The 19,526-nt window shown below is 46.3% G+C and overlaps 1 protein-coding gene across 1 annotated transcript in view; it reads right to left on the reverse strand.

Annotated features, from left to right (window-relative positions):
* LOC120033972 (SRC kinase signaling inhibitor 1-like) overlaps window positions 1-19,526 on the reverse strand; it is a 49,630-nt gene that overhangs the window by 21,346 nt on the left and 8,758 nt on the right. Inside the window, exons 4-9 of the mRNA XM_038980372.1 lie at window positions 11,231-11,429; window positions 6,931-7,223; window positions 3,475-4,358; window positions 3,175-3,282; window positions 2,698-2,825; window positions 1,345-1,505 (exon numbers count right to left, since the gene is read on the reverse strand). Of these exons, the coding sequence (XP_038836300.1) occupies window positions 1,345-1,505; window positions 2,698-2,825; window positions 3,175-3,282; window positions 3,475-4,358; window positions 6,931-7,223; window positions 11,231-11,429 (1,773 nt within the window). The remainder of the gene's footprint in view (window positions 1-1,344; window positions 1,506-2,697; window positions 2,826-3,174; window positions 3,283-3,474; window positions 4,359-6,930; window positions 7,224-11,230; window positions 11,430-19,526) is intronic.

Consider the following 19,526-nt stretch of genomic DNA (forward strand, 5'->3'; position numbering starts at 1 on the left):
AATGACTGAGATTATTACTACTCTCTAGTCCCACTGTGCTGCATTTGGCTTCCTTTTACCACTTTACTCCTCTCCATCCGTGTCTTTTGCCCTTAGAACAGCCTCAATTCGTCGGGGCATGGACTCTACAAGGTGTCAAAAGCATTCCACAGGGATGCTGCCCCCGTTGACTTCAATAGTTCCCACAGTTGTGTCAAGTTGTCTGGATGTCCTTTGGGTGGTGGACCTTTCTTGATACACATGGGAAACTGTTGAGCGTGAGAAACCCATCCGCATTGCAGTTTTTGACACAAACCGGTGCACCTGGTACCTACAGTACTACCATACCCCGTTCATAGGCACTTCTTTTGTCTTGCCCATTCACCCTCTGAATGGCACACACACACAATCCATGTCTCGATCGTCTCAAGGCTTAAAAATCCTTATTTAACTTGTCTCCTCTTGTCTCCCCTTCATCTACACTGATTGAAGTGGATTTAACAGGTGACATCAATAAGGGATCGTAGCTTTCACCTGGATTCACCTGGTCAGTCTATGTCGTGGAAAGAGCAGGTGTTCATAATGTTTTGTATACTCAGTGTATTCTCAGTGTACACCACTTAAACCCAGTTCCTCATCAGAAGAGAGTTGGTGCAGGTACTGCTGCTGTGAGCACCAGTTGTATGTTGAGGAAATCACAGGCTATAAAACTACAATACCCAGGAGTCATGAGCCATTGAGCTGGGCCCTAGGGAGAGCTTAACGATGCATGAAGTGGACTGGACCACTGACTGTGTCCACTGTTCTGTTTCATAAACTCTCTCTAAAGGAAGAGACAGACAGGGCAGACTATTAAACGGCCCTGCGCTGTCCCTAAATCACATACGCCATATCCTCTACACTTCTTCATTTCTTTTCCCCACTGATCTGATGTGTTAGAGCAACCACTCCCCCCCCAGAGAGTTAAGACACAGACAGGACGATTCTCTTCTCTCCACGGCTTCTCTCCTCAGCCTGTAACCATGGTACCGCAGGGAGTCACAGCGAAGACATTGAATGGTTTCATTTCTTTCCATTATCTGATGCTGCGTCCATCTTCACAGGGATATCCACTAGGCTAGGGTCTTAAGGACCACGGCTTCAAACTCTTACGAGTTACAAATCTTACAATGTCTCGCATCGCAAACATCCTCAAAGCATACTATGACCTAAATGTGTCGTAGAAGAAGACATCTTGTTCATTATTGTGTGTGTGTGTATGTATGTATGTGAGTGTGTGCACGTGCCTGTGTGCCTGCACGCGTGCGTGTTGGTGTAAACAGCCGTACTAATAGATGCATTGAGAGTAGGCCCAGTCGTTTTCACCTGCATCTTGCGGAGCTGGGAGAGTTGTTTGCGCAGGTCGGTGGCGTTCTGCTGCAGATCGTGGAGGTGAAGCTGCATCTGCAGCCGGGTGACGGTGGTGACCTGGCTGTCTCCGGAAGGAGGGGGGGGCATCAGAGCCAGCGGGGCCGACGGCGTCAGAGCTGACAATCACAGGACACAACACAGGTTATGAGGAAGTCAGAGGAAACTGGGTTATTTACAATGCTGTATGTATAAAGACATCTGACACACAACAGAAGATACATGCACGCACACACACACACAGTTCCACACGCAGTCTTGGGAGCACAGGTAAAGGATCCCAGCTCAGTTCCTGGACAGAGGTAGACTGAAACAAACAGAGAGAGCCTGTTGATGGTGCGAGGAGAATATCCTTCTGAATCTCAGATGTACGAACATCCAGACAGACCCAGAATGAGTAAGGGACCAACAAGACAGGACCAGAGACAGGGGTTGGGGGGGGGGGGGTAGAGAGGAGTATAGACAGACCTGACCTCTAGGTAACCAACCAAAGGATACATAAGAAAAGAGACACACCACCACCAATACTGGACCTGTGACAACACCAGACACCCACCCAGGGGCAGAGAGATGAGAGGAGAGATAGAGAAGAGGAGAAGAGTCAAACTACCTTTCCGCTTCTGCCGTCCAACTGTAATACAGAAGCAGTGAGCCAGTTACCAAAGATAAATAGAGAGAAGAGAGAGTGGAGGAAAATTGGGAGTAATCTTCAAGGTTTACATTTGCCAGAGGCAGATGTGGACCCCTGGACACTTCCTCTATCGACTATTGCTGAGGGAAAAATTGATAATTTAACAGCTTTATTTTTTGGTCTTATTTCATGTCAAGCAGAGGCATCAAAGGCAGACGTGTCCTTTCGCTGGCTCTTTGATGGTCTGGCCTTTGAACAGCAAGTCTATGTAGACCCACTCGTGCTAAACGGAGGCATTGGGAACAGGGGAAGAAAGAGATATGTAGAGAGAGAGAGGGAGTGGGAGAAAAGAGAAATAAAACAGAAGAAGAAAGGGAAGGAAATGTGAGAGTAAGAGAGAGATATTAGAGGAAGCAGGGACAGAGGGATGGGTTTGTATCTAGGATGCGGGTTGAGGGAGATGTCATTCAATGTCTGTTGAGGTTTAAAGACCAGTAGCCATCTTATCTGTTAAATTACTGGTCTATGCCTGGCCCAATGGTAAATTGATCTGAAAACTAAGCTCAACCTGAACTATTGTAAATGGTTAGCAGGACTGGACGCAGTCTGACTAGAAGATCAAACTGAAACTCAATTCACTTCAATCTAGTTTGAGCTAGAACTTTAGGCGTAGTACTCACTTCCAGTGGCGGAGCCGTCGCTGTTGGATTCGGTCTTCTCGCTGGAAGAGAAAGGGAAGGGCCGTGAGAACTCCGAGCCCTGGTCCGGAGGGCAGCCCGCCATCATGCAGAGACGCAGTAGGCCGCATCTGAGGATCAACCAGGGCCACAGGGCAAGGCAATTACAGTGCTAATGCCAACACCTGTACTATACTTACGCATTATGTACTTATACTACAGAGTGCTTTATACTGTCCACAGGGCAAGGTCATTATTACCAGCCAATTACAGTGCTAATGCCAACACCTGTACTATAATCATGTACAGTACTACTATACTGCAATAACGTACTTGAACGTATTCTGGTCTATTAAACAACAATATAGTATCCTGAGACCAGTCATGTATTTCTGTGCTCGTCTTGTGATGGTCTACTGCTGTAGTAGTATATACGTCTATGAATGGCTCTGTGTGTTTGGGATCTTAAGGGGGTCTTACGTGCTGTCACTGTCGGGTGCTTTGGTCAGTACACTCTGAACCAGGCCTGTCAGACTGGCTATCTGTTTCTCCATGGCCTCCATACGATCCAGACGGTCCGCACGGTCCCTGGAGAAAGCCAGCAGGTTAACACACACTGGTCAGTTAGGTTCACTCACACACCAACATGGAAGCTCGTGCACCCACACATCCCACAGTAACGTCAAAATGTACTAGTGCACACTAGAAAACACCTAGCGAAACACATACTGTATAGAGGAAGCATGCAATCTCAAACCACACACACACATACACACTCACCTGGACTCAGAAGTCTCTCCATGGAGTGGGGAGCTGTATCCGGGCGCAAACCTGCTCCCGTCCCCTCCCGGCCCGGCCTGCAGGGCCAGAGGGTCAGAGCTGGAGCTGGGCCTGGACTTGGGGCTCTCCACAAACACGGAAGAGGAGGCTGAGTCCTTGCGGAAGGTCTGCCTGACCGGGGAGGCTCGGCTGGGGGAGCTAGAGTACGAGTCCCCCCTGTCCCTCAGCTGCATATCAGGGATCTTCTGCGGGGAGGAGGGGGGCATGCGGAAGCCCATGCCCAGTGTGGCTGAGGAGTAGGAGTCGGAATAGAGGGAACCTCCAGGCTTGTACAGGGCGTCCTCCAGCTCCCCCTGCAGGGCGGCAGCAGAGTAGGTGCTGAGGGAGCGCACAGAGCCGCGGCGGTACAGCCCACCGGACATGGGGAAGCCGAAGGGGTCTCCGATGGCGGCCAGCGACTGTGTGGAGGCGATGCTGAGGCGGCCCTCGTGTACCAGGCTGTAGGGGTCGGCGTACAACCCCTCCTTTACCAGCATAAGGTTCTTCCCAGAAACCTCCTCGTCGGGCTTGACGTCGCGGCGCTCCAGGATGGCGCTAGGGGAGGAGGACAGGCTGGCGTTGGGGCCCCCGTGGTGGGAGCCGGCTCCAGGGTGGTGGGAGTGCTGGGGCTGGTGCTGCTGGGGGTGCTGCTGGTGCTGCTGGTGCTGGGAGTGTTGTTGGAGCTGGGGGTGACTACCCGGCCCGGCGAAGGAGGGAGGCCGACCCCCACTGTAGGACAGACGGGAGCGGGCTGGGGACCCGGAGGGGGGCGAGGCGGAGGAGGAGGGCAGGGTGTTGAGGCGGCGGGTGGGGGAGGACTCTCGGGAAGTGTACATCAGATCCCTCTGAAACGACATCAGGGGCGGGGGTGGAGGGTAGGTTACCATGGATACCAGTGGATGAAAACGCTGTGCTCCCCCTCTGTGCCAGGCTGACAATCAGAGGATAGGAAATCACACTGACATTGGACAGTCTGTGGCAGCCTGGGCTCATCAACGCAATCATAGCATCTTTATACAAGCCCAAATCAAAAACCAGCACACAATCAACACGTGTGATTCAAGTCTAGAGTAATGGATCTATCCAAGAGTACAGTAAGGCTTATGGGATATGGGATTACCTACATATACTGATTGTCACCTTACAGTGTAATAACTAAGGCTGAAAATGAATGAGCTTAAAAGAGGGAACCAGTCCAGCCTTATTGTTTCTTTCTTCTCCTTCCACTCGTCTAGGAGAACCACTGAGCTCCATTTAACCAGCCCAACTAAACCCAGTGGATTACAAAGAGCTGGTATTCAGCACGTCTCCATATCTGCACATATCAATTTCCTCTCTATTGAAGAGAAGCGAGAGAAAACAGGAGCCTAACCCACTCCTGGTTCATGAGAATGAATGTGAGGAATTTCCTCATCCACCACAGGTTCTTTCTTCTCTCCTCCACCGCTTGCCTGGGTGGTCTAATCCTTTTATATTCTAACTTCTTTAAAAAAATTCTGCTTCCCCCTCTTTTTACTCTGCATCTCCCACTTTTTCAATTCCTCTTTCTTTCATGTTTATGTCTTTCCTCAATCTACAGTAATTACCTCTCTCTCCGGTTTATGTCTTTCCTCAATCTACAGTAATTATCTCTCTCCTGTTTATGTCTTTCCTCAATCTACAGTAATTATCTCTCTCTCCTGTTTATGTCTTTCCTCAATCTACAGTAATTACCTCTCTCTCCGGTTTATGTCTTTCCTCAATCTACAGTAATTACCTCTCTCTCCTGTTTGTCTTTCCTCAATCTACAGTAATTACCTCTCTCTCCTGAAAATTGCAAGATTGTGTTGTAATACTTTTATTGCATCAAATGGTTGTTTTATGCAACAGAATAGAGTATTCTTATAACTATTGTGTGTGTGTTCTACTGAGGATGGGCCTCTGGGAGATGACACTGACAGAGGAGATTTACGATGTCTTTGGGTGATAAAACCTAAAGAGCATTCCAGAGCATGAGTTAATGTTTCTGTTCGATACCGTACCAGAGAGAGATGGTTCCAGTTTGGAGTCAGAGGGCCAGACACTGGTCTATACAATGACAACTGTTGACACAGCAGATGCTGTCTGCTATGTATTATAGGTATCTTTCATACACATCTTAACCTTGTGACCCATTCTATATATCTGTTCGTCATGTAGGTCGAAAGGGGTGTATCTTGGCTATAAAATACCTTTTGTCTCGGGGCTCTCAACGAATCATCTGAGCGTGAATCGCCTACCAGCCATGACCAGTCATCATTACCGTAGAGCACTCAATCGATTCACTTTATATGTGTGTGTTGTATTGACCTGCTCCCTTATTAGTAAAGAAATTAACCACCACATCACACACACCACACACACACACACACACACACACACACACACACTTAAAACCCTGAAAACACAGTTAAAACCAACTATCCAACCCCAAAAATGTACACCCAGGAGCAGTTCAATGTCAAGATGTTAGTTAACATGCAGGGTAGTCCCCAGCACAGCACTGAACTAGGAGGGGGTGTGCAGTTCACACACACACGGTCATAGAACAAAGAGCCAGCCAAGAGCCAGCAACTTGAATGTTCTTCAAAGGCCTGGTTTTACCGCATCATCTACCCTCCTGGAAATAAGAACTCTCTCTGATTTAATTGAATCTAGTTCATCTGGGATATTTTGGTGTTCCTCCATACACAATTTAGGGATTTTAGTATGCCTGCACGCACACACGAAAACACATTCATCCGCACAGACAGAGACAGAGACCCACCCACACACACACACACACACACACACACACACACACACACACACACACACACACACACACACACACACACACACACACACACACACACACACACACACACACACACACACACACACACACACACACACACACACACACACACACACACACACACACACACACTCTAACTATTTGCATAGGTAATGGCTGATTCATCCTCAATGTAGTGTGACTATTACAGATGGTAGGGACTGAAAACAGAAGAACTTCAAGGTTCCTTGAACTCAACCAGAACAGAAACATGCACAGGGGGTGAAACAAGCTCATCTCCCTGGGAAACATTGTTATTTAGTGTCCAGGCAGCATATGGTGCTCTTGAAGATAAAAGTACTGCCCAGCGGGAATATCTGGAGAAATAACCCATACGCCTCCAAAACCTGTCAAACTTACCGTTGCAACATAAACACAAAAGAGCTGTTGCACCTTCAAAGGTCAAAGCCCAACAGTAGTGTCACAGTATCAGTATTTATAGTAGAATCCAGAGCCCTCCATCCACCTATCGCCCTATCAGACGCCCATCCAAGCTCCACCCGCTCCCCCTCACTCAGCACCCCTCTCTCCTCCCTCACCCTTCTCTCCCCTCCCTGTCTCACCCTCGGGTCCCCGTTGACCAGGTGTGTGGCGGGGTAGGAGGCGTAGATGGGCTCCTTGCGGTAGATCTTGATGATGCTGCGGTCCTGGATGTCCCGGATGTCCTCCAGCTCGTAGAAGACGTTGCGCGCCTCGTCCTTGATCAGGATGGCCGTGTTGGAGGACTTGAGCATCCCCGCCGTCAGCTTCTGGGGGAACATGTGCACGATGAGGGCGTGCAGCGTGTCCAGGCTGCTCAGCTCGTGGGTGATGTGCACCCGCCGCGTCTCATCCCCAAACTGCAGGAACAGCACGCCTGGAGAAGGAGAGTGATAAAGAGAGAGGGGGAGAGAATTGATCATATATTTTTAAGATCTTTTCTGACTTCCTTGAACAGCTAGAGAGAGATTATGACAGTGGGGAAAGGTAGAGAGCGGTTAGGTCAAAGGGCAGCAGGCCGGATTTGAACCTATCCCGACACCGTAGATGTGTTGACCAGGCCACACAGAGAGAATTTAAAGTCAAGGATAAAGGTGGAGCAGGAGATTATAGAACAACAGAGGAAGGGGTGATGAAAGTCAAAGGAAAAGGAGAGAGAGATAGATAAAGGGAAGGTCTGGTTGATAAATAGACAGGAGGAGGTGGGAGTGAGAGAGTGCCACTCTCCTAAAGCACTGCCTAAACTCCTCTTCCAAAGGGCTCATCATCCGCCACTGTCACTGCTTTTACAGCGCTCTGTTTCTCCCTGCGTGCTTAGCATCGCCTACACCCACCAATGTTTATACGTCTGATCCATCCACACTGTAAAGCTGTCCCAACGATGAGTTCACTCTTATAATACTGTAGTTCACACTGTAAAGCTGTCCCAACACTGAGTTCACACTTATTTTACTGTAGTCCACACTGTAAAGCTGTCCCAACACTGAGTTCACTCTTATAATACTGTAGTCCACACTGTAAAGCTGTCCCAACACTGAGTTCACTCTTATAATACTGTAGTCCACACTGTAAAGCTGTCCCAATGCTGAGTTCACTCTTATAATACTGTAGTCCACACTGTAAAGCTGTCCCAACACTGAGTTCACTCAATATGACTCTGTAGCAGAAATAAATGAATAATACGTCAGGATTTGAATCATGACTTAATGTCTATGAACATATTATCCCTGTTCTAATAACGAAATACAGTGCAGTGTATGGCTGTATATGGTTGTTTTGCCCCAGATATGTAATCTAAGGCGTGGATGATCCAGTGTTATGTAAGCACTAACGTACCACAGGGCAGGCAGGCAGAGAATAATCACACTCATCTGAGGGTGCGAAGAGACACCAGGCTGTAGGTTACATGACTAACTAAGGAGCTGTGTGATTGGTCCCTGATAAAAACACCCAGCCTGGAGTGCATAATTTACGCTTCTGAAATGGCTACAAAATATGCAAATGTAATCACGATTCAATCATTTCGCAATAATTTGAATAGTGGATTCAAATAAGGCATAACCACAAAACGCAAAAGGAATTGGGAATAATTATTTACTATGCAAGTGGATAAGGTTTGATAAGATAGCAGATAAACTAGGTAAATGTTAATATGAAAATGGCATGAAGCCATTCTGATTAGATGAGTAAGTTGAAGTCCACAAAAGCTTTGGGATGAGGAAAATGTTGCCTCAGCTATGTATCTGGTAAAGGCTGTTACATGGTCATGTTTATGTCATGCAGTGGCAGTCGGTGACGTTTAAGATGAGGGAGGATGTTCATTTATTTTATGACCATGGCCTTATTTCTATAACCACATATTGGATGACTGTCATTCATATTCCATTCACCCAGTTCAATGTAACAGCGATAGGTTTAGGCTACTTACTACATGATACTTTAATTTGACCTATACCCATCCTGAGTTTCTATTGGACAAATTCAGGTATGTTTATCCCCGTTTCGTTCCATATCCCTGTTTCGTTCCGGTGCTTGCAAACTATTACAGACTACAAAGGGAAGCACAGTCGCGAGCTGCCCAGTGACACGAGCCTACCAGACGAGCTAAACCACTTCTATGCTCGCTTCGAGGCAAGCAACACTGAGGCATGCACGAGAGCATCAGCTGTTCCAGACGACTGTGTGATCACGCTCAACGTGCGTAAGACTTTTAAACAAGTCAACATTCACAAGGCTGTGGGGCAAGACGGATTACCAGGATGTGTGCTCCGAGCATGTGCTGACCAACTGGTAGGTGTCTTCACTGACATTTTCAACATGTCCCTGATTGAGTCTGTAATACCAACATGTTTCAAGCAGACCACCATAGTCCCTGTGCCCAAGAACATGAAGGCAGCCTGCCTAAATGACTACAGACCCGTAGCACCCACGTCCGTAGCCATGAAGTGCTTTGAAAGGCTGGTCATGGCTCACATCAACCCCATTATCCCAGAAACCCTAGACCCCCTCCAATTTGCATACTGCCCAAACAGATCCACAGATGATGCAATCTATATTGCACTCCACACTGCCCTTTCCCACCTGGACAACAGGAACACCTATGTGAGAATGCTATTCATTGACCACAGCTCAGGGTTCAACACCATAGTACCTTCAAAGCTCATCACTAAGCTAAGGATCCTGGGACTACATTTGGCATGGGTCCTCAGATCCTCAAAAGGTTCTACAGCTGCAACATCGAGAGCATCCTGACTGGTTTCGTCACTGCCTGGTATGGCAATTGCCCGGCCTCCGACCGCAAGGCACTACAGAGGGTAGTGCGTACAGCCCAGGACATCACTGGGGCTAAGCTGTCTGACATCCAGGACCTCTACACCAGGCGGTGTCAGAGGAAGGCCCTAAAAATTGTCAAAGACCCCAGCCACCCCAGTCATAGACTGTTCTCTCTACTACCGCATAGCAAGCGGTACCGGAGTGCCAAGTCTCGGACAAAAATGCTTCTCAACAGTTTTTACCCCCAAGCCATAAGACTCCTGAACAGGTATCCAAATGGTTACCCAGACTATTTGCATTGTGTGCCCCCCCCCCCCCCCCAACCTCTCTTTTACGCTGCTGCTACTCTCTGTTTATCATATATGCATAGTCACTTTAACTATACATTCATGTACATACTACCTCAATTGGCCCGACCAACCAGTGCCTGTATGTAGCCTCGCAACTTCTATAGCCTCGCTACTGTATATAGCTTTGCTAATGTTATTTTTCATTGTCTTTTTACTGTTGTTTTTATTTCTTTACTTACCTATTGTTCACCTAATACCTTTTTTGCACTATTGGTTAGAGCCTGTAAGTAAACATGTCACTGTAAAGTCTACACCTGTTGTATTCGGCGCACGTGACAAAAAAAACTTTCATTTGATTTGATATTGATTCCTTTTAAGAAATGTTTTTCAACGGAATCGGTGGAATGAATACACCCCTGATCACACGCAAAAACAGTTCACTTTCATAGCAGCCACATATAAACAGCTTGATCACTTTGCTTGTTAATTCCTTCTCGCATCTACGCGCTGTCCTCTCATCTTTTCACTTTGCTTGTGGGCTTCAGTGCACAACACATCAGCTGTCTGTGACCAGGCAAAAAATTCAACAACATCTCTCTTTCTTTCTCTTGCTTCTCCTTAATATTTTTTGAAATTAATTTGTTCAAAACTGTTTAACTATTTTCCTTCTCTCTCTTTGAGTCAATTACTCACCACATGTTATGCACTGCAGTGCTAGCTAGGTGTAGCTTATGCTTTCAGTACTAGATTCATTCTCTGATCCTTTGATTGGGTGGACAAGATGCCAGTTCATGCTGCAAGAGCTCTGATAGGTTGGAGGACGTCCTCCGGAAGTTGCCATAATTACTGTGTAAGTCAATGGAAGGGGGTGAGAACCATGAGCCTCCTAGGTTTTGTATTGAAGTCAATGTACTCAGAGGAGAACGGAAGCTAGCTGTCCTCCGGCTACACCATGGTGATACCCTACAGAGTGCTGTTGAGGTTACAGTAGACCTTCATTGCAAAACAGTGTGTTTTAATCAATTATTTGGTGACGTGAATATATTTACTATAGGTTTATCTAAAAAGGATAACTGTTTTAAAGTTTCACTCTTTTTTTATTTTTGTGGAATTCACTGAGGAGGATGGTCCTCCCCTTCCTCCACTGAGGAGCCTCCACTGATGTCATGTATATTCTCTGTACAATGTGTGGTGGGTCTCACCTGGGGGGCACTGTCTTACTGTAGCAGTAGTTGGTAAAGGTTAAGACGTGATCATGTACACGTCATGTATAGTTTCTGTCTGGGTCATGTCTAGCTCCAGTGTGGGTGTTGGGTCTCACCTGGGGAGCGCAGCTTGTTCTGGCTGGCTGAGCGGGACAGGGGCAGACTCTGGCGGAAGCGGTTGGTTCGGCTGAACCCCAGGGGGATGTCAGCCTCAGACATGGTCTCAGCCAGAGACTCAGCCGAGGCAAAGGACAGCTTAGCGGCCTGGTCAGCTAGCCCAGACTGGGTGGACTGGGAGTGACGTGGACTACGACTCTGGAGGAGAGAAAGTGAGAGAGAGTTTGTTTGGGGAGAGGAGAGCGAGAGAGAGGCAGAAAGAGTGGATTTGACAGAGAGGAGTACGGAGAAACGTGAAAGAGGAAATTAACAATAAACAGACTATAAGACAAACAAACACAATTAAGATTGGCATAATGCCTCAGCATGTCAGGACCAACATTCATACAACTGATGTCATCTTTCCTCTTTCTGATAGGGTGGGATGGAATCATGTGACGGTGCCTGTTGGTTCACCAATGCTGAAAGCAGTGTGTTGCAGCAAGGCAGAAGTCCAGAACACAACACCTTCCGAATTAGGGATCCACTGAGGACCAGTAGGTAGGAATGGGGAAGATACAAAATAACCTGGTGGGCACTGAGATCTGTTTAAATGTTTTAACGCTTATGTAAAGTACTCTCTCCCCCTACACCTGCATCCTCTCCCTATTGGTTGGGGCCCTGCTGGCCTCTGGCCAACCTTAAATGAGTGCAGGCCAGGGCTGTCTGGATTAGACAAGGCCATGTAGATCCAGATCAGGGCTGTCACTCTACGTTTATTCTACTAGCCTGGACCTGGCCTGGGCCCAGGCAGCATCTCTTCTTCCTCAGCTGCTCTGCTGCTGCTGCTACTAGACTGTGTTCTGCTAGGCTGCTGTGTTCTGTTCAGTGAGCTGGCTCCCCTATCTCCACCGCCGGGTCTCCTCCAGCTCCCAGACTCCGTTAATGAGCTCCCAGAATGCTCGCTGACGACTGTTAGTATTGCAGAGCCAGCCAGACAGATCGAGCCCACATTACATTACAGTACAGTGCCAGCGCCCCTCGCTAGCCCCTCGCTCCAAGTAGAACACAACTTCTCCTCCGCTCTTTCTGTCGTTTTCATCCCTCGTTCTGGTTCAATAAGACTTCAGCATGTTTTTCTACGAGGCTCTCATTAATCTTGTATTTAGTAAGGCGAGACGCAGCCTCACAGAGTGCTGTGCTCATTGACTCCCAGCAGTGCTCGCTTTGAGGTCATTCACAAATACACACAACATGCATGCACACACACCACAGGAGGCTGTTGAGGGGAGGACGGCTCATAATAACACACATACAAACTCACAGACACACACATGCACACACACATGCACGCACACATGCACTCACACAAACACACACACACGCACTGTTCATACTGCAACCACAAACATTTACACAGTGCAGTCACACAACAGAGTGGTGGCACTTGTAAATGACTGCACTGTTCGAGCTAGGAAGATAAGCGTTTCGCTACACCCGCGATAACATCTGCTAAATATGTGTGCATGACAAATCATATTTGATTTGATTTGGTTTTCAGGCAGACAGTGTCTGGGCACGCAGAGAGAGGGTGGCTCTGACGGATCGCCCCCAATGTGCTTTCTAATGGGGTCATTTATCTAAGCAACGACCACACTGAGCAGGGAGCACAACAACCCAGTCCATAGCACCACACAGCAGCGCATATATTGTACACACAGAACACACTGCACACACAACAGACGCAAACACCAGCTCCAGTGAGCCAAGCAGAGCTCCAGGGCTAAATAAAGCCAGAGCGTAGATGGATAAAACACAGCCATCAGCTTGACTCAGCACAGCAGAGCTAAAAGATACATCTCCTATAGAAGAGTGAGCCACATCTCTAATCACACCAATAATCAAAGGAGGCCTCTAGCGTCTCCAACATGTCAGTGAGCTGACGTCGAGCTAGCACTAGTCCCTGGAGTTTGTGTGTCTACATAACAGAGGATCTTTTCAACAAATCACACCGAACCGGGGAGACCATGCAAAATATCAAACAGAACTCAGGAGGAAGTGGAGAGAGGGAAACTAGCTCCGTCTCTCTCTCACACACAGGAGAGAAGATCTGTCAACAAACTCCAGCAACTCACCTAATGAGAATCTTTCACGTTGACTGTTGTTGGAAAAACAGGTGTGAGTCATTGTATAGTCGTTCTACGAAACAAAATTCTACTAAACACTTAAGAAACAAAGGTAGATTCCCCCAGGGGGACAAAATATGTTCCTTCCATGTGTTGGAGGAAAGAAACCAAATCGAATTGGTGTTGTTGCCGTAGATACTTTATGTAAAGGTGTCAAAGTGATGTCCCACTGGGCACAAACGTCAATTCAACGTCTTTTCCACTTTGGTTCATTGTAATTCCATTGAAATGGCGTGGAAACAACGTTGATTCAACCAGTGGGTGCCCAGTGGGATAGAACACGGGGAGCGTTCCTAGAACCATTTCCTCCTGTGCGTCATCATGGGCAGGTAAATGCACTCACCGTCTGCTAGGAGATCTGTAATGCTAGACACGCTCTCTCTCTTCAGAGGAAAACAGTGATTGCACCTCTTCCACTGTTCTCTGCACCTTTTCTTCTCCTCCCCCTCTCCCCTTCTCTGCCTTTCCCTCTCCCCATCATCCTATGGTGTCAATTCAGGCTTTTTCAATAGCACTCAATTACTGTGAGGAGCCCACGCTCTTATAATACCACAGAGGAAGAAAACAATATGATCTTACAGGAAATATAATTGAATGGAAAGGAGGACACAGCGGGCTCCAACATACCTAGGACTATGAACTGCTTTAAATCCAACAACAAACCCAATCTCTCCCTCTTTTCTTTCTCTCTCCCTCCCTCTCCGTTTCTCTCTAAACTCAGCAAAAAAAGAAACGTTCTCTCACTGTCAACTGCGTATATTTTCAGAAAACTTAACATGTGTAAGTATTTGTTTGAACATAACAAGATTCAACAACTGAGACATAAACTGAACAAGTTCCACAGACATGTGACTAACAGAAATGGAATAATGTGTCCCTGAACAAAGGGGGGGGGGGGGTCAAAATCAAAAGTAACTGTCAGTATCTGGTGTTGCCACCAGCTGCATTAAGTACTGCAGTGCATTTCCTCCTCATGGACTGCACCAGATTTGCCAGTTCTTGCTGTGAGATGTTACCCTACTCTTCCACCAAGGCACCTGCAAGTTCCCGGACATTTCTGGGGGGAATGGCCCTTGCCCTCACGCTCCGATCCAACAGGTCCCAGACGTGCTCAATGGGATTGAGATCCGGGCTCTTCGCTGGCCATGGCAGAACACTGACATTCCTGTCTTGCAGGAAATCACGCACAGAACGAGCAGTATGGCTGGTGGCATTGCCATGCTGGAGGGTCATGTCAGGATGAGCCTGCAGGAAGGGTGCCACATGAGGGAGGAGGATGTCTTCCCTGTAACGCACATCGTTGAGATTTCCTGCAATGACAACAAACTCAGTCCGATGATGCTGTGATACACCGCCCCAGACCATGATGGACCCTCCACCTCCAAATCGATTCTGCTCCAGAGTACAGGCCTCGGTGTAACGACCATTCCTTCGACGATAAACGCGAATCCGACCATCACCCCTGGTGAGACAAAACCGCGACTAGTCAGTGAAGAGCACTTTTTGCCAGTCCTGTCTGGTCCAGCAACGGTGGGTTTGTGCCCATAGGCGATGTTGTTCCCGGTGATGTCTGGTGAGGACCAGTCTTACAACAGGCCTACAAGCCCTCAGTCCAGCCTCTCTCAGCCTATTGAGGACCGTCTGAGCACTGATGGAGGGATTGTCCGTTCCTGGTGTAACTCGGGCAGTTGTTGTTGCCATCCTGTACCTGTCCCGCAGGTGTGCTGTTCAGATGTACCGATCCTGTGCAGGTGTTGTTACACGTGGTCTGCCACTGCGAGGACGATCAGCTGTCCGTTCTGTCTCCTTGTAGCTCTGTCTTAGGTGTCTCATAGTACGGATATTGCAATGTATTACCCTGGACACATCTGCAGTCCTCATGCTTCCTTGCAGCATGCCCAAGGCACGTTCTCGCAGATGAGCTGGGACCCTGGGCATCTTTCTTTTGGTGTTTTTCAGAGTCAGTAGAAAAGCCTCTTTAGTGTCCTACGTTTTCATAACTGTGACCTTAATTGTCTACCGTCTATTGAACAAGCATGGGAAACAGTGTTTAAACCCTTTACAATGAAGATCTGTGAAGTTATTTGGATTTTTACGAATGATCTTTGAAAGACGGGGTCCTGAAAAAGGGACATGTCTTTTTTTGCTGAGTTTATTTTGTCTCGTGTACATACCCAGAGTGGATCAGGTTGAAGGTCAGTGTCATGGTTGTGGTTAAGTGCTTGTTATAGGTTGAGAGGCTGAAGTTAACGGTTGGGAGCAAGGCCACACAGAGAAAACCGCTGTTGGAGTCCAGTCCACCAGGATCACATGACAGGGGGTGATGGTCTCTGGTTTCTCTTTAGCTGTTAATTACCATGGCGATAAGTGATAAGACATTCCACTGAGAGTTTATTAGTCAGAAAGAGACATTCTCACTATTCTCAGATCTGAGAAGAATCTGTCTCACCAGGGATAGTTGCTAGAGAGACGCCTATTAACTCATAATAGTCTAAGCCTTGTCTAAGATGGGGTGGGGGTTCTACTAAGCCAAATGGAATTGTTGTAAGAAGGTCATACATTGAATTTTAAGACCCTTTGATGTATCAAAAAATATATATAAATGTTTTATGTGATGAAATTTTTTATTTGGCATTACTGCTATTAGCCCATGCTGTATATTGCATTACTGCTATTAGCCCATACTGTACATTGCATTACTGCTATTAGCCCATATTGTACATTTCATTACTGCTATTAGCCCATACTGTACATTGCATTACTGCTATTAGCCCATATTGTACATTGCATTACTGCTATTAGCACATACTGTACATTTCATTACTGCTATTAGCCCATACTGTACATTGCATTACTGCTATTAGCACATACTGTACATTGCATTACTGCTATTAGCCCATACTGTACATTGCATTACTGCTATTAGCCCATACTGTACATTTCATTACTGCTATTAGCCCATACTGTACATTTCATTACTGCTATTAGCCCATACTGTACATTTCATTACTGCTATTAGCCCATATTGTACATTTCATTACTGCTATTAGCCCATATTGTACATTTCATTACTGCTATTAGCCCATACTGTACATTTCATTACTGCTATTAGCCCATACTGTACATTGCATTACTGCAATTAGCCCATACTGTACATTGCATTACTGCTATTAGCCCATACTGTACATTGCATTACTGCTATTAGCCCATACTGTACATTTCATTACTGCTATTGGCCCATATTGTACATTTCATTACTGCTATTAGCCCATACTGTACATTGCATTACTGCTATTAGCCCATACTGTACATTGCATTACTGCTACTAGCCCATACTGTACATTGCATTACTGCTATTAGCCCATATTGTACATTTCATTACTGCTATTAGCCCATATTGTACATTTCATTACTGCTATTAGCCCATATTGTACATTGCATTACTGCTATTAGCCCATATTGTACATTTCATTACTGCTATTAGCCCATACTGTACATTGCATTACTGCTATTAGCCCATATTGTACATTTCATTACTGCTATTAGCCCATACTGTACATTGCATTACTGCTATTAGCCCATATTGTACATTGCATTACTGCTATTAGCCCATATTGTACATTTCATTACTGCTATTAGCCCATACTGTACATTGCATTACTGCTATTAGCCCATACTGTACATTTCATTACTGCTATTGGCCCATACTGTACATTGCATTACTGCTATTAGCCCATACTGTACATTGCATTACTGCTATTAGCCCATATTGTACATTTCATTACAGATTCACTACATGGAACAACATATAGTCCCTCCCAAAAAAACTAAAGGAAGTATCTGAGAGATATAAGAAAGTCAAGGAAACATTATTATTATTAAAAAAAAATTACATGTATTTAACACCTTATTTTTGGCACTAAACAGTCTTCATATATACTTCCATAACTTTTTTCAACTGGTACCAGGGGACTTTCAGACAAGTCTTGTGAGACCTGTGGGCGTCTTAGAGGAAAATAACCAACATGTATGTGTTTGTGAGTCTCACCTTTCCACAGAGGGGTCATTACTGTTCGGAAGCTACAGACAGAAGTTGTCAGATCGGCTGTACCGACTTTAGACAAACCCCAATACGCTTACGGGGGTTGTAGAGCAAAACGAACGATGTTGTGAGAAGACCGATTTTCGGGATGCCTCATGGTCTGACAAACATCGCTCTAGCTCTGACACCTTTCACCACAGATGCGGAAGTGCGACATAGGCGGATGCAGTGGATTGAGACACATCCAATGCAAAAAAACAGATATCTCTAGTTTAAACTGATGGATTTTTATGGCAATGTTTTTTTATTATGCTAATTGGATTTCCGCGGGGGCACGGACATCGACCTCAGGTGGTTTTAACTGACTTACATCACACTCCTCACACCTCTCTTTTTTTATTCTATCCCCCTTCTATTCTCTGGCCTTTTCAACCACTTTTCAGCCACCTTTCCTTTTTCGTACACTGACTGTACCAAACATTAGGAACTCCTTACTTGAGTTGCCCTCAGAACAGCCTCAATTCATCGAGGCATGGACTGTCAAAAGGGATCCACAGGGATGCTGGCCCATGTTGACTTCAATGCTCCCACAAGTGTGTCAAGTTGACTTTATGTGCTTTGGGTGGTGGACCTTTCTTGATACTCACGGGAAACTGTTGAGTGTGAAAAACCCAGCAGCGTTGCAGTTCTTGACACAAACCGGTGCGCCTGGCACCTACTACCATACCCTGTTCAAAGGCACTTAGATTTTTTGTCTTGCACATTCACCCTCTGAGTGTCTCAATTGTCTCAAGGCTTAAAAATCCTTCTTTAACCTGTTTCCTCCCCTTCATCTACACTGATTGAAGTGGATTTAACAAGTGACATCAATAAGAGATCACAGCTTTCACCTGGATTCACCTGGTCAGTCTATGTCATGGAAAGAGCAGGTGTTCTTAATGTTTTGTATACTCAGTGCACTTATTTCTCCTTTCCCTCCCCATCCCTCTCTCTCTCTCTACAATCTCGCTCTCTGTGCCATCTTTCCCCTTCCTTTCCCGCTCTGTCGCTCACCCCCCTCAGAGCGTCATCAGTTTTTCATCTGTCTCAAAAGTAGCGTCTCATTCCCTCTGTCTGTGTCTCTCTATGTTAACACCTCTGTTCCTGGACAGCTCTCAAAGCAGCCGAGCACCCCTTCTACTCCTTTTCCTGCTGCATTCTATGTCTGTTTGTACAGCCCTGCTCTCACACACACTCGCTCTCTCCCCACACTTTGTGCTATTTTACCAAACAGGGAGAGAAGAACCTAGAAAACAAGCAAGCCTACGGCTGTTCCGCGAAAATTGGAAACAAAAATTACCCCCCATAATAAATCAATCTACCTCCCTCTTACTCCTCACTTACTCTTTCCCTCTATCTCTGGCTTTCACTCGCATCGTCTATCTCTCAGCCCCCCCCCCTCTCTCCTTGGCCGAGCTCAGTCTCTTTATAATACGGGGAGTCATCAATGCATGGAAGAAATTGCTCTGCCAAATTGCGCTGGATTGTTCGCTGATGCGATCTGCTCGCTAGGCAGGAGAGTGAAGAAAATGGCGTACTCTAGGGAGGGGGGATGACGCCTGAGATGGCTGGTAGTCTTCTTTGTCGAGGAAAAATAGAAAAGGGGCCAGGCCAGTAGAATACATACATACCAGATCTGGGTTCAAATACATGTGTGTTTGAGTATTTGTTATTTAAATACTTTTTTATTCTGTGTGTTTGAGTATTTTCAAATACACAGCCCAAACAAGTACTTTTACTTGAGTTCAAATAATATGTTCAAATACCTCTGTTAAATGCATGGGAGTGTATTTGTGTAACGATCGTTGTTGGAAGGATGGTCGGACCAAGATGCAGCGTGGGGTAGGTTAATCATTTTTTATTAATGATAACCGGCACAAAACAAGAAAGAGTAACAAACGAAACGTACAGCTTTGTAGGGCTAAAGCTACAATACAAAATCAAGATCCCACACACAACAGGTGGAAAAAAGGCTGCCTAAATATGATCCCCAATCAGAGACAACGATAGACAGCTGCCTCTGATTGGGAACCATACCAGGCCAACATA

Source organism: Salvelinus namaycush, chromosome 41, assembly GCF_016432855.1.
Source record: "Salvelinus namaycush isolate Seneca chromosome 41, SaNama_1.0, whole genome shotgun sequence".
NCBI lineage: Eukaryota > Metazoa > Chordata > Actinopteri > Salmoniformes > Salmonidae > Salvelinus > Salvelinus namaycush.